Consider the following 15,171-nt stretch of genomic DNA (forward strand, 5'->3'; position numbering starts at 1 on the left):
TTTGTAGCCACATGGTATCCTTATTGAGCTACAAAGACAATGCTGTGAAGAGTCCTTGTTTGTTAACCTTTATAATCTATTTTGTATAATTTTGCAGTGTACACAAACTCTCTGCCATCCTGAACATGATTGCGGTATTACTTATAACTTTGCTCCTGTTTAGTAAATTGCAAATTACAGTTACTCCCTGTCAGATCATTTGGCCAGTTACCTATTCTGTTTAAGGGCAAAGCAGACATTTTGTGAAAATGGAAAGTCTGCTGAGATGACATCCCTCAGAACCCGCCGTCCTGCTTTTCAGGGATGTGCGGGTTACAGCACCAAGGATCCATACTAGGGGAGCTTGGTACCGGAAATCCCACAGAAAAGTTTTTCTACACCAGTGGTTCTCAACTCCGGTCCTCGGGACCCACCAACAGGCCAGGTTTGCAAGATAACTAAATTACATCACAGGTGATCTCATTTGCTGCTCAGTGATTGCAGTATTCTAGTCTGCATCCCCCAAGGTAATACTTAAAATCTGGCCTGTTAGTGGGTCCCGAGGACCGGAATTGAGAACCACTGTTCTACACTATGCTGGATGCATTCTCACAGGATTTCAAACATCTAAATTCCCAAGCATGCAGCAGTAAGGCATAGTGATGTAAGGTAAATCTTTTTTTTTTTCTAAAAGCTGTATTAAAACTTTAGTGCTATTGCACCATGTTTTGGTCAAATACCCAACGTATCTGTCAGGCAGTGTTTTAACACATTCTGGTAGTAACAAAGCTTGCCTGCCCCTTTTTGCCTTTCCCACTAGCCAGTCACAGTAATGGTCCATTAGGAGGTTGTTGGAGTGGGAGCCGGAGCTAACTCACTTGACGTCGCCACACCTCCTTGGATCAGTAAATGTTTGTACTGTTTGGAACTTTTGTTATACAGCCCAGGAATGTTCTTTTACTCAAGCAATTGGTCATTGTACTAATATTAAAAGGTTTTATACACTTTGAAGTGCAATAAAGTTTTTTTGGGATTAACACTATGTGGATTTTTCCATTTTTTGTTTTATGTTGAATTTAATTAACTTAACTATATGGTTACCATTGATGCCACCACATATTGGAGAGTGGGATACACCACATAACCCTAATAAGCAGTGTGGGTTGGATCCCCTTATGTGATTGTCATTCCTACGCTGATGTGACTCTATACTGGGATCTATCTGTTCCAGTAAGAGACCATATCTCACGGGTGGTGATGGTTCACGTGGTGATTGCAAGATTTGATTGAACACAGCTTTTTGTCTATTGACACAGTGGTGACTTGGAAAGCAGTAACTTGAAATTCTCATCACGTATTACAAACATTTAGTAGACTTTGTGATTTCACTTTTGGACTTTTTATAATTTACTCACCTTTTGTATTTGTACAGTATCAGATTTAGTGCAGCAAGTCATTTAGGATGATTGGTATGTCGTTCATCTGACTATACCTGCCAGCACGTTTTCTACTATGGTTTTGCGTACCTGAAGTGTCAGAGCTTGGCTCTTTAGAATAGCCTGGGATTCAGTCATAACAGCAGGGTCTTAGAGGCAGCTGCAGGTATGTATTATACCTGAACCTGCTTTTTTGTCAAGAGTCTCTCTTGCAGACATTTACTCTGTGCTAACTAATTTCATGCCACAAAACAGCACATACAGTTTTCTGCATTGTGGCATACTGTTAGGCAGCCCATAAAAACTGAATAGGCTGAAATGCAGTTCAACCACAAAATAAATTGGTGCTGTCTGCATTTTTAACAGTGGAGCTCAGCACACTGGACACCATGCCATGTGCTGCTCAGGGGTGCATTGCAACCCTATTGGGTCCTTAGATACCAGTGTAGTAATCTTCAGACAAGAGTTTGCTTCCTTGTATGCATAAAGCAATCATGTGATCATTGAAATAGCCTCAAATTGCTTGTCTGCAAATCAATTCTTTTAGCCGCATGGTAAATAATTGTTAGTGATTGCACAGACCTCTGCTATTTTCCGCTTATCTCCTATTCTCCTATACATATTGGGAGCATTGTGCCTATGGACCAAGCAAGTTGTCATAATTTACTAAACCCTAGTTGTCACATTGCAGACATATTATAGAGACATCTCCTATATTGGAATATCAATGCAAAGCAAACTCAAGTGCTACACAATGAGCAAATACTGTGATTCTCCTATGCTTTTCAGACAACACATACCACAAAAAATATGTATATTATAAATTGTTTTTGTGCTGTAACTTTGCGTGCTGAGTGTGTTCTGAGACTGGAAGTGTTTTGTGTGTTCTGTACAGTATATTTTTAAATTGCGTGTTCCCTGTGTGCTGTATGATTTTGTTTATATGTGGTCTGTCTGTTTCAACTCTATGTTATCTCCCTGTATGTTCTCCATTTATGTGCTTTATTTCTCGTGTTTTCTGAATGCATGTTCCTTGTTTGTCAGTGTGCTCTGCTTGCATGTTCTCAGTTATGTGTGCTCTAAATACATGCTCTGATCATGTGTTCTTTGACTGTGTGACATGCTGTGTCCGTGGGAGTACTGCATGCGCTCTGTCTGTTATGTATTCTCTGTGTGCTGACTGTGCATAATATGTGTGCTCAGATTGTATGTGTGTTCTCGGTGTGTATTTTGACTGTGTATGCTCGGACTGTGCATAATATGTGTGCTTTGATTGTGTATATTTTCTCTGTGTGTATTCTGATTGTATGCTCTAGAACAAACAACAAAACAATCCTCTTAATCCAGCACTGGGGGGTGATGGCTACAAAGCTCTTGAGGCATACCTCGAAAAAGTCATAAAAATGTCTTGCCATGATTTGTGATTAATAGATTTTATTGTGAAATTAAAGTCAAAGGATTCCAAGAATATAAAGGGTTAAAATATGGCTGACAGACAATCAATTTTAGACATCCTGCTTGATTATGAACCTCAATCTCACCCAAACCTCGGCAGACCTATCAGGGCCGGTGCTGGGGGCTGCCAAAAGATGTGTAGGTGCCAGATGTCGCTTGGGCATCTACCCAATGAAGGGAATGACAGACCACTGGTTGAACCCGTAAGGGTCAGTGATATAGGGAGGGCCCCCAATGGACCGGACAGAGGACTCCAAACTGCCAGATGGTGCAGCTGGTGTGGTCAGGCAATGCACCGGATGTGACATCACCAACAAGGAGCAAAGTCGGACTTACTCACCGCAATGAGACTTGGGATGAAACGCAGATACAGTAGTAGAGCAGATGGAAGGCTGTCAGCAGGCTGTAGTCATGACAACACATTTCAGGCATGGCCCTTTAATAAGTCAGCGGTTTGGAGTCCTCTGCTCAGTCCATTGGACGCCTCTCTACAGTACATCATTGATCCTTACAGGTTAAACCAATGGCCTGTAATCCTTTCCATTGGGTGGATGCCCATGCAGCATCTGGCACCTGCACACCTTTTGGTCGCCCCCAGCACCGGCCCTAACATGCCTGAGTCAGCCTGCCGAGGTTTGAGTGAGATCAAGGTTCATAATCAAGCATGACGTTTAACATTGTTTGTTTGTCAGCCATATTTTAACCCTTTCTATTCTTGGAATCCTTTGACTTTGATTTCACAATAAATCTTTTAATCACAAACCATAGCATATACATTTTTATGACTTTTCCGAGGTATGCCTCAAGTGGTTTGTAATAGTCACCCCCCAGCACTGGATTAGGAGGAATCATTTGTGGTTTGTTCTTTTGTTCAACACCATCCCTGGTGTTCTGGTTCCCCTCTAGCTGCAGAGGGCTAACATCCATTTTACAGACTGCCATACGTTGGTTCTCCAAACAGCGCCTGAACTTTTTAGGAGTACATTTGTGATTGTATACTCTGACTGTGCTTATTATGTGTGCTCTGATTGTATATGGGTTCTCTATGTGTATTTTGACTGTGTTATCCCCATCCTTGTTCTGGGTCAAGCACACAAAGTGCTGGAACAAAGGGACAGTGACAGGCAAGGAACTAGTGTTTTTAGATAAGAATGTCAACAGTGGAAGCCATCATAGTTCTTGAGTATATGTGTTTCCTTTGAAAAAAAAAACTCTGCTGAGAGAAATATGTGTAATAAGCAATATCTGCTTTCATTTTAGTCAACAATGGCACCAATTGTATCAGCCTATCCCACCACTATCTGAAGTCAATAAGGCAAGGCAAGATGTCAGTTGTTGTAACAGCCAACCAAAAGATGTTTCCATGAAAAGGCAGAATTGTATTGATCAAGGATGTATGTTTAACCAATGCATGCATAGATTAGCTTATATGGACTGTTTTTTTTTTCAGTATTTAAGCCAAAAGAAACTTGCAAATAATAAGGGCAAAAAAATGTAAAAAAAACTGAATTGAATATATGGAGATAGATGACTTGGCAAAATGTCTATGTATGCAGGTCATACACAGACAGGTTGCAGGAAACAAAATTAGCTTGATTCCCCCATCAACACATCAATCCCTCCTGCCAAGACATTGTACTCTCTTGGTGGGGAAGCCCTCCCTGCTGAGAGAATACAGTGATTATTGATAGAGCCTAGATCAGCCGCTAGCGATAACCACATGTAAAATGTAGCAGGCTGGTTGTACCCAAGCTGATCGATCAATCAACTTGGTACATTCAGCCTGCCCGCACATGGTTCGAATCTTGGTCAGTTCCTGCAGGAACAGGCTGAGATTCGAACCATCTATAGCCGGCTTTTAGCCTAGTACACACAGAATGAATGTATGGCAGCATCGGCTGGTTCAATAGAAACCAGCTGACATTCAGTCCGTGTTTTCAGCCGACTTCTGTCAAAGGGTCATGACTGAAAAAGGTCTGCCGACCAGCCAATGACCTGGGTGCCCTGTTGGGGGGGGGGGGGGGTCCCTCTGACAGAACACAATAGCACAGCAGGGGAGATTGCTGTACTAACGTTGGTTTGTTAGTACATTGGCTCTGACCTGAGCTGTCAGTGTTTTTATTTCATTTAACTCGTTGTGTTGAACAAAAAAAAAAAAAAATAGTAGTGTGTACGAGGGTTTAGTGTCAGACCAGGGTGTGTAGCAAATATCCAGTCAGAAGATTGTTTATCAAGTGACGCTTAGGTTGCTAGGTTTGGTTGCCTATAGACATGAGATGATCTTCAGTTAATCAGGACAATATTGCTTGCATGTCTATGAACCTGCACTGCAAAATCTGCAGCCTCCTCTTGACAACTTATCTAAGAGCATATGTTCTAAAAGGATTGCTATTATTTCTCAAAGATAAGGCTACTGCCATGGGTGTATGCTTGGGACATAAACATACATGTTTGTTCTAAATGAGGAAAGATCTTGGTTGTTGGACGTTACAACTACCCTCTTACGTATGTGCTTTCTCTATAGACTTCAGATGGTGGGATAGGCTGGTACAATTGGTGCCATTGCAGGCTAAAATGAAAGCATAAGGTGGAAAGCTACGCTATTCCTTATCCTTGTAGATATTCATGTTGAGTAGTTGTGTTATATTTAAAACAGATTACTGCCTAGCCTGAAAACGGTCAGCTCTGGTGACTTCTCCAAAGTCTATATGTAGAATTCAATTTCTATATGTAGAATTCAATTTCTATATGTAGAATTCAATTTGTTTGCTAGATACAAATCCCACCTGTAAAATCTATCTATCTATCTATCTATCTATCTATCTATCTATCTATCTATCTATCTATCTATCTATCTATCTATCTATCTATCTATCTATCTATCTATCTATCTATCTATCTATCTATCTATCTATCTATCTATCTATCTATCTATCTATCTATCTATCTATCTATCTATCTATCTATCTATCTATCTATCTAGTATAAGCACATGGTTATATAATGTTATGCATAGTATTACTGGCGTGTTTCTTTTTAATAAAGTTATGAAGCATTTAGCTTTACAGAAAATTGTAGAACACAAATTGGGAGGGAGATGCTTGGAAAGATCCTCTTGACTGCTATGAGGCAATAATAGATCTCTGAGTCACAGTATCCTTCCATGGGAGGTATTTGGTTACATACCTTTTATGGGCCCTGCTCAGCTGGGATATCTGTATCTGCATTATACCTCTCTTCTATTCTTAGTGGCACTTCAAGCCGAGTGAACAGGCAAGATTACAATAACCTTATAAATGTGTGAAGCACATGCTTTTTTTCCCCTCTTCTGCGTTCTTGCCTCTTTCTAATCTGACCTTGGTGAAAACGCTTATATTGTCTGTTTTTTTTTTTTCTCAGAGCCTGTTAGTGGCTGTGCTAAAAGTTGGGAAAAAATGGCTTACAATGTATCCCTCGCTGGACCAGGCCCATGGGGATTCCGGCTGCAAGGAGGAAAGGACTTTAACATGCCCTTGACCATCTCCAGAGTAAGTGCAAAGAGGCGACACGCCGACGCTGTTTAGTGCTGAGATCACCTTGAACAAATGGTGTGCGTATGTATGTGTGTGATATAAATGCATGGTATTCCAGAGGGTGAGAAGTGTCAAGGGTTGAAAAAAATTCAAGGGATATTTGTGAATAGTGTTTGAACTGTACCAACTAGTTGTAAAGATTCCAGATTAATCTGCTTAACCCTGTGCTGCATATTAATCCTGATTTTAAAAATGCAAACTGTGTATTCATTGTAAAACTGTGTTTGCTGCTGACTGTTGAATGAATAAGAATATTTAAAAAATGCTAATGTGTGAAATGTGTTCATTCAAACACACAGAAAACAAATGCAGAGCAATACTTAGCAGGAGATTACATGCTATAGTGAACAGCTTGAGGCCATTATAATGTAATGGATATGCACGCATTGTTACGGTTTATCTAACTTGCAATGTGTTGATTTGATGAAAAATTGCATACTGTTCTACAGAGCCATTTTTTATGTTGTCACCTTTAGCCACAGTGTATTGCGTTATATGAAATATAAAATGACTTATTTTTTTGGACCCTTAAATGTGTTGGAAATGTTTGATATTGTTGTGACAACCTAAAGGACCCCAGAAATATACTCTAGGACCCCATTAGGCTCTCAAGCCCTGGGCTGTGTGTCTAAGACTTAGGTCACTTGATAAATGACATAAGCAAGTGTGACCTGACATGAGTAGGATAGCAGAACACAATTTGCTTCACTGAAGATAGCAAATGTTCCTTTTCATAGAAGGCAGACGGAATCTACATCAGCTTGACATAGGTTACAATGGGGATAGTTGATTCCAGCCTTTCCTGTAAGGGAACATTGCTGCTCACACTTTTCTGACAAGGGAGATCTCAGGGAAAACTCATCCTGAGCTTATGTTCAGTTATTAGCTCACCATGAAGATTGAAGCCTGTGATGTCCAATTTAGAAAAAATTGCACTATGCACACCACTTGTCTAAAGCAGCCCAGCCAGATCTTTAATCAGATGTGATGACAGATCTGACATGTACCTCACTGCAAATGCTGGGGCAGCGGGCTCAATCTGTTCCTTTAATTGTTCGCCTCCTCTTTGCTTTTTTTTTTTTTTCTTAACACAGTTTAGAGATTCTTAAGTTTACATAAAAATTCTGTAAGAACAGAATATTGAGGATATTCATCGCATAAAATCTATTTTTATTGCTCATTTGTTAGCTTATACATGTAGAAATTATCACTAGTTTTTCTCAGAACAGTGCAATGGTGACCTGCGTTAGGGTACCCACAGACATGAGATAACGTTTGCAGCTAGATCTGGATACGATCTCATAGCTATAGACAGATCCTAAAATTGCCAGCTGGACACTGCGGTCAAAACAGTTGATGGGGCATACTAGAAAACCTGTCTCAAACAATATTGTTTCCCTATGAGATGAGTAGCAGTGGGCTCCATCTGCCACCGCCAAGCATATTTTTCTGTGAGAAAATCGGTTTTAAAACAAGGCAAACTGGGAAATCAGCAAAGTACCATTTTTTTTTTTGCTTTTTCCTGAATATATGATGCAGATTTGTGTAGTTTGCAGAGAATCATACAATTCATAAGACTTAATTGCCTGGATTTTTAAGATACCTGGTTCTCCACAGATCTTACAGATCTACATTCACGTATTGTAGATTATCGAGAGAAAAAAAATGATTTTAAAGTTGTCCTGATTTTGCCATTTCTACTCATTTCCACCCCTACCTGGAAAAGCAGATATGGACACCTGACATGTTTGTGCACCAACCAACCAACCATGTTGCCCTAGTCTGATATTGCATGTGCATGTAACCACCCTTGAAGATCTATGTGCAGCTTTAACACAACCAGTCCTTTATTACTTAGTGATGTGTAAATGGAAATATAGTTCTGTAAGGAACTTTAATTGAATATTTGGAATTAAAAGGGTCAAATGTTAGTCTTTAGCTAACAGGCAATAAAGGCAATAATAATGTGGCCTAAAAAAATATTTAAATATATAGTAGCAGTGCACTTCTTGAAAAATTAAGTGATATTATATTTAAAATTTCTTAAATTATTGTATATTAGTGTTGGGTGAGTAGTTCGGATCAAGCATAAAGTTCGGGCTGAACATCACCTGTTTGTGTGTTCAGTGAAAATCAGAATTTGAAGGGTGCACAGTGGGATGTTCTCCTGCTGAGCACCCCACAATTCACTGTGAGCTGCACATTGCATTCTAAGCCCTGATTGGCTGAAGCAATGCACCTGACCGCTGGTCAAGTGCAAGGCTTTGCCCAATCAGGGTACAGTAAATAGTCGTTAGGGAGCCAGTCACCACGTCCTTAACAGCGGATGAGTCATTAGCTGTCAGGCTTCCCCAATGACAGCTGAATAAAAATAAAAAAAACATTGGGGACAATACAGAAATGTGAAAAAAGGGCGCCCCCACCGTCAATACTAGGCCCTTTGGGGAACCCCACGCCAAAAAAAAAAACAGCATGGGGTCCCCCCTGAAATCCATACGAATTTGAGGGGAACCCCCATGCCAAATTTAAGGAAAAATGGCTTGGGGTCACACCCAAAATCTATACCAGACCTAAGGGTCTGGTATGGATTGGGGATGGAGCGGCCAAGCCGTTTTTCTTTTAAATTTTGGGGTGGGGCTACCCTTAAAATTAATACCAGACCCAAAAGGGCCTGGTATGGATGGGGGGGGGGGGGGGAAGGGGGGAACCCTCCCACTGTATTTTTTTCACATTTTTGTAGTGCCGGCTATGGTTTTTTTTTCCCCAAGAAAGCTTGTATCTGGAAAGAATTAATGCAAATGTAATTTTTTTTTTCTTTGTGTCAGTTTTGCTGCAGCAGGTTCTATACACGGTACAAATACACCACCAATTTAAGCATCATTAAAATCACTGCTTCTTTGAAAACGATCTTTAAAAAAAGAAAAAATGAATTTTTGCATTGATACATTTTCCCAGGGCAGTACCTATGCCCCATACCTTTTTTATGGCCAATCACTTGCATATAAGCCTTCAAAATTGAGAGTTTTTCAAGTTCGGGTCCTATAGACTTTAATAGGGTTTAGGGTTTGGGTTTGATTGAACTTTTTCCATGTTCTGGAGTTCTGGTGTGAACCAAACCAAGGGGGTATTACTAGGAATGCTAAAAACAATATGCTAAAGAGTATGTTTAGATGTATATAATCTGTCATTGTGTGACATCTTGAAGACTGGAAGGGCATTCCCAATATTTTTCTCAACAAAACAGATTTTTTTACCTAATAGTCCTCAGTCCTAACAATACATATTACTTGAGAAAAAAGCCCTCTCTTATATACTTCTACAGACCAATCAAAAGTTTTTTTTTGAAGTGCTATAATAAAGTTCTAAAAAAAAGACTGGAACTTACTCCCCATAACAGGAGTGTTTATTCATGCAAAATTGAAAATACGTACCACGGTAACCTAAGAATTTCTAAAGAGCCGAATCCCTAATTCTATTAAATTCACAGAGACACATTTTATCTATTACTATATGCCTAGACCAGTGTTTCTCAACTCCGGTCCTCAGGGCACACTAACAGGCCAGATTTTAAGTATTAGCTTGGGGAGATGCAGACTAGAATAGTGCAATCACAGAGCAGCAAATGAGATCACCTGTTCTCTATTTCAGTTTTCTTGCAAACCTGGCCTGTTAGTGTACCCTGAGGACTGGAGTTGAGAAACACTGGCCTAGACTGTCACAAAATTCAAAAAGACTTTCTTTAAATGTGTACTTTTTGTCAAAATTAATAATTCCAACTCCGTGAGCCCACCAGTATCCTTCCTCATCTTCAAAGGATACAGAATAAAAGGTATTCTGCCTAGGACAAAGTGGGGTTTATTTACTAAAACTGGAGAGTGCATAATCTAGTGCAGCTCGGCATAGAAACCAACCAACTTCCATTTTCTTTTTGTCAAAGCTTAATTGAACAAGCTGAAACTTGTTAGAAGTTAGAAGCTGATTGGCTACCATGCACAGCTGCACCAGATTTTGCACTCTCCAGTTTTAGTAATTCAACCCCAAAATATTTAAAAATATACAATAAATGGCCACCTGTGGATAAATAAGTGGTAATTTAGCGTATATTATTATACAGTACATACTTCGGTCAAAGGGAAACCCTTTTCTTCTGCTTCCTATAACAATCAGGAGGGGACCTTAGTGGGCTCCCAGAGTTGGTTCCATGGATTTTGACAAAAAGTACTTTAATTTTATGGCAGTCAAGGCATATATTGATGCATATATTGTGACTCTGTGAATTTCATAGAACCAGGCACCCAGTTGTTTCTAATTTTACCATGGGATGTGTTTCAGACTTTAAATGAATAAGTAGACCTTTTATGGAGAGCAAGCTCCAGTCATTTTTTCAGTACTTTTTTAAACTCCTTGCAATACTTTTTGAGTGGTCCATAGAAGTCTGCAAGTTAGGCCTTTATTTCCTCCAGTAAGATACAGTACTTTTTACATTTATTATAAATGTGACGCAGACCATTTCTGAATAGAAGATTATGCCACTTTAAATAACTTTGTTTTTCATACTATGGTCCAGGACATGTTTTAGGACCTACATTTTCAGAACTCTTCTATTTTTCTGGGATAATGTTTTTATAGTGCCTATTTACTTTTTTCCACATAATATACACTTTTACTGCTAATATATATATATTCTTCTTCTTCATAGCCCTCAATATCATTTTGACAAAGAAACGTGGTGTTCACATTATCATATTGATTTTCCCACAAATAGCAAACAGTCCTAGGGACAGGTAGATGCCACATGGCACATGCTTACTTCTAAGCTGAGGTCTATTGTCTGGTTTCTCTGACCATTAAGATTTAATGAAATGCTCATAATACTACCAATAATTCCACAGATTTAAGAAACCCACATGATACTTTAACAGCAGATTCACTTTGGCATGTAATAGTTAGTAAGCATCTGCTAGAATTGGTAGTGGTCATTATCGATTGTGGCTGGCAAACTGAACAAGCAAGCATACATATATATGGGTATGCCATATACCCATAATATATGCACTATAATAGGGCAACAAAATAGAGCAGTGTGTAGTAAAATGCCAAGAGCACGTCTTACAGATGCCAAAGAAGGACCGTCAGAATCTGTGAAAGCCTACAAAATCCTAAGGCGCATTAAAATAAAATGCCTCTCAGCACAAGGCCGTAATTTGTGAGCAAACCAAAACTACTTTACTTAGTACAGGATGGAATTATTAAATGCTTTAAAGTCCCAAATGAGTGTAATTATTTTTAGACTCAATTCCACATTTATTCCTGAGAGGATCTATGTTGAGAACATCAGTGGAACATATTACGACACACAGCTTCATGTGTGTTTTAGTGTAAAACTGCAAGTTTTGAAATCTGTCTAGAGCGTATACAGTAAAATAAACCTAAACCCAAGAACAAAAAGAATATATTTCAGCTTACCAGTTTTTAGATGTGGCGGCTGCAATGACTGTCTTTTTTTCAGGCTAGGTACATTTTTGGCAAGTACAGAATATTACCTGTTGATCCTCAAATAATCCTCAGACCACACAAACAATGTTATCGGTAGTGATGGGCCGAACACCCCCCTGTTCGGTTCGCACCAGAACATCTGGAACAGGGAAAAAGTTCTAGCGAACCCTATTAAAGTCTATGAGACACGAATATGAAAAATTAAAGATTCTAATTTTAAAGGCTTATATGCAAATTAATGCCATAAAAAGTGTATGGGGGTCCGGGTAATCGTTTTTACAGGAGCAGTGATTTTAATGGTGCTTAAAGTGAAACAATAAAAATGAAAAATTCCTTTAAATATCGTGCCTGGGGAGTCCCCTTAATGTGCCTGCAAAGTGGCACATCTGTGCGAGGTATGTATCCTGTTTCAGAAATACTGACATTTCTAAAGGAAAAAATGTAATTTAAACTTGCTCGCGGCTGTAATGTATTGTTGGCTCCCAGCAATACAGATTAAAACAAAAACGTTGGGTCTGGTATGGATTTTAAGGAAAACTCCACGCCAAAAAGAAACCACTGTGTGGGATCCACCCCCCAAATCCATACCAGACCCTTATCCGAGCATGCAGCTTGGCAGGCCAGTAAGGGGGGGAAGAGCGAGCGCCCCCCCCCCTCCTGAAACATACTAGGCCGCATGCCCTCCCCAAAGCACCTTGTCCCCATGTGTTTGGGGACAAGGGCCTCTTCCTGACAACCCTGGGCTGGGGTTGTGGGGGTCTGCAGGTGTGGGGCTTATCAGAATCTGGAAGCGCCCTTTAACAAGGGGGCACCCAGATCCCGCCCCCCCCTCCTATGTGAATGGGTATCGGGTACCCTACCCATTCACCAAAAAAGTGTAAAAAAGTAAAAATGACAGAACACAGTTTTTGACAAGTCCTTTATTAAAAGAAAAAATAAATAGTTTCCCTCGATGTAAATCCATCATCAATAACGATGCCCGCCGGACCTGAAATATAAAAGAAATTTAAAAACGCTTCACCTCTTCTGAGGCTACCCACTGTATACTAGCTCTACGTGAAGCATTTTTGAATTTCTTTCTATTTTTCTTTTTCTATTTCTATCATGATTCATGATAGCTTTACATCGAGGGACACTATTTTTATTTTATTTTTTTAATAAAGGACTTGTCAAAAACTGTGTTCTGTGGATTTTACTTTTTTACACTTTTTTGGTGAATGGGTAGGGGTACCCGATACCCATTCACATGGGGGGCGGGATTTGGGGGCCACCTTGTTAAAGGGGGCTTCCAGATTCCGATAAGCCCCCCACCTGCCGACCCCCACAACCACAGCCCAGGGTTGTCAGGCACCCAAAAGCACCCTCCCCATGTTGAGGGCAAGCGGCCTGGTATGGTTCAGGAGGGGGGGCGCTCACTCGTCCCCCCCTTTCCTGGCCTACCAGGCTGCATATTCAGGTAAGGGTCTGGTATGGATTTTGGGGTGGGCCCTGTGCATTTTTTTTTTTTAAATCTGTCATAGGGTTCCCCTTAACCACTTAAATACAGGGCACTTTCACACCCTTCCTGCCTAGATGAATTTTCAGCTTTCAGTGCTCTTTGGCATCTATGGGAAATATTGGACAGCTTGGCATGGCACTGCTCCTGAATTATAAGTAAGTGACAGGGACACAAAACTTGGGGAGCATCGGGAGGGGACCCAGGACTACAACATATCCATACATTTTAAAAGTGGAGTATGCCTGTACACTACACTGACTGCACTAACACACTATCCACTAACTACCTGTCTAATCTATATTGTAACGCACTATACACGCCTGCCGTGTAAGCAGCAGCCTTATAAAGTGTGGGGCGTGGACTTGCACCCTGCCTTTGGCCAATAATGGCTTTAAAAGGACTTTGTGCTGTGATTGGTCAAATCATACAGGTCAGGTGCATGCTTTGGCCAATCATCAGCAATTAATGCACTGCAACAACGCACTGCATTATGGGGCGCTCATCGGCGGGCGAACTTCCCACTGAGCGCCCCACTTGTTTGTGTGTTCTGAGAATACACGAACAGCTGATGTTGAGACTTACGTTCAACTTGAACACAGAGCCCATCCCTAGTTTTCGGCTATTCCAACAATCTTCTGTGAACCTAAATAAACTATCCTCTATGCAATGTAAATGAGGAGAGTTGGAGGCTTTTGCATGCCATATCAAGAGACCAGGCTAGGGTGAAAAGGCTGCTCTTTCATAAATACAGTATGTGAGTGTTACAAAAGGACATAAAGTGTGAAAAAGGGAAACAAATGCAGCCACCACATCTAAGAACTGGTAAGCTACAATATATTCATTTTTTGTTTTCTGGGCTTAGAAAATAATTTGACTGTGCAACAACTTTTTCCACAGGCTCAGCCACTGACATCCCAGTATTTTCAAAAGCTTTAGAGTAACAAGCGTAGAATATTGTGCTTACCTGACCTTATGAATGCTACAGCTTTCCTTTAAACTAACATTTAGTTTGAAAATTACTATGGCCTTGATAAAGTCACAACTATGCCAAATGGCCACAAAGCTCCACCTGTTTACATAAAAACTGCATAGAAGGCTTCAATAAATGTCAACTAAAATTTCCCAACTTTCAGGAGCCATGAATCATTATGTCATGTGGGAGGTTTAATTACTTGGAGTGCATTCATGCAGCTAACAAGCTCAGGTTCTACACATAATTATGAGGAAATTTGATTGGCAGGATTTTCCTCATTTTCTGTAATGTAATACCCTGTGTTTAGCATTGTTATTTTAAAAACACTTGTACATCACATTACATTTGGTAATAAGCTTATGATGGATTTTGAAACATTAAATCCCACTTGACACCACAGTATGCTTGCTTTTTAGTGAGCAATATTTTAGAAAAATTATTTACAATATTTATCGTAGGTAGCAGAAAGTTTGAGAAAAAGATTAATAATCTCATTGGGACAGACCATTAAGGTGTTATTTGGCTTGTTCTGCATGCTTGTACTCTAAACGACTCTTGTTAAGTAATCTCCTAAAAGTATTCCATATTGCTAGTAGAGAATGTTGGAACAAATTACCCCCAGCCGGACAGTAAGCCAGCCCAGTCCAAAGCATTGACCTCAGTGGTGGCGTATCATCAATGGGAAAGCAACAGCTTAAACTAGACCAGAATGATAGTGTATGCAACAGGGCTGAATTCACACATATGCATTCTTTTATAAGA

The 15,171-nt window shown here is 40.0% G+C and overlaps 1 protein-coding gene across 1 annotated transcript in view; it reads left to right on the forward strand.

Annotated features, from left to right (window-relative positions):
* The window catches only part of LDB3 (LIM domain binding 3), a 175,872-nt gene that overhangs the window by 30,836 nt on the left and 129,865 nt on the right, over positions 1 to 15,171 (forward strand). The window contains exon 2 of the mRNA XM_082267629.1: positions 6,270 to 6,397. Coding sequence (XP_082123755.1) covers positions 6,270 to 6,397 — 128 coding nt within the window. The remainder of the gene's footprint in view (positions 1 to 6,269; positions 6,398 to 15,171) is intronic.

This window comes from Pelophylax lessonae, assembly GCF_965119305.1.
Source record: "Pelophylax lessonae genome assembly, chromosome: 9".
Classification (NCBI taxonomy): domain Eukaryota; kingdom Metazoa; phylum Chordata; class Amphibia; order Anura; family Ranidae; genus Pelophylax; species Pelophylax lessonae.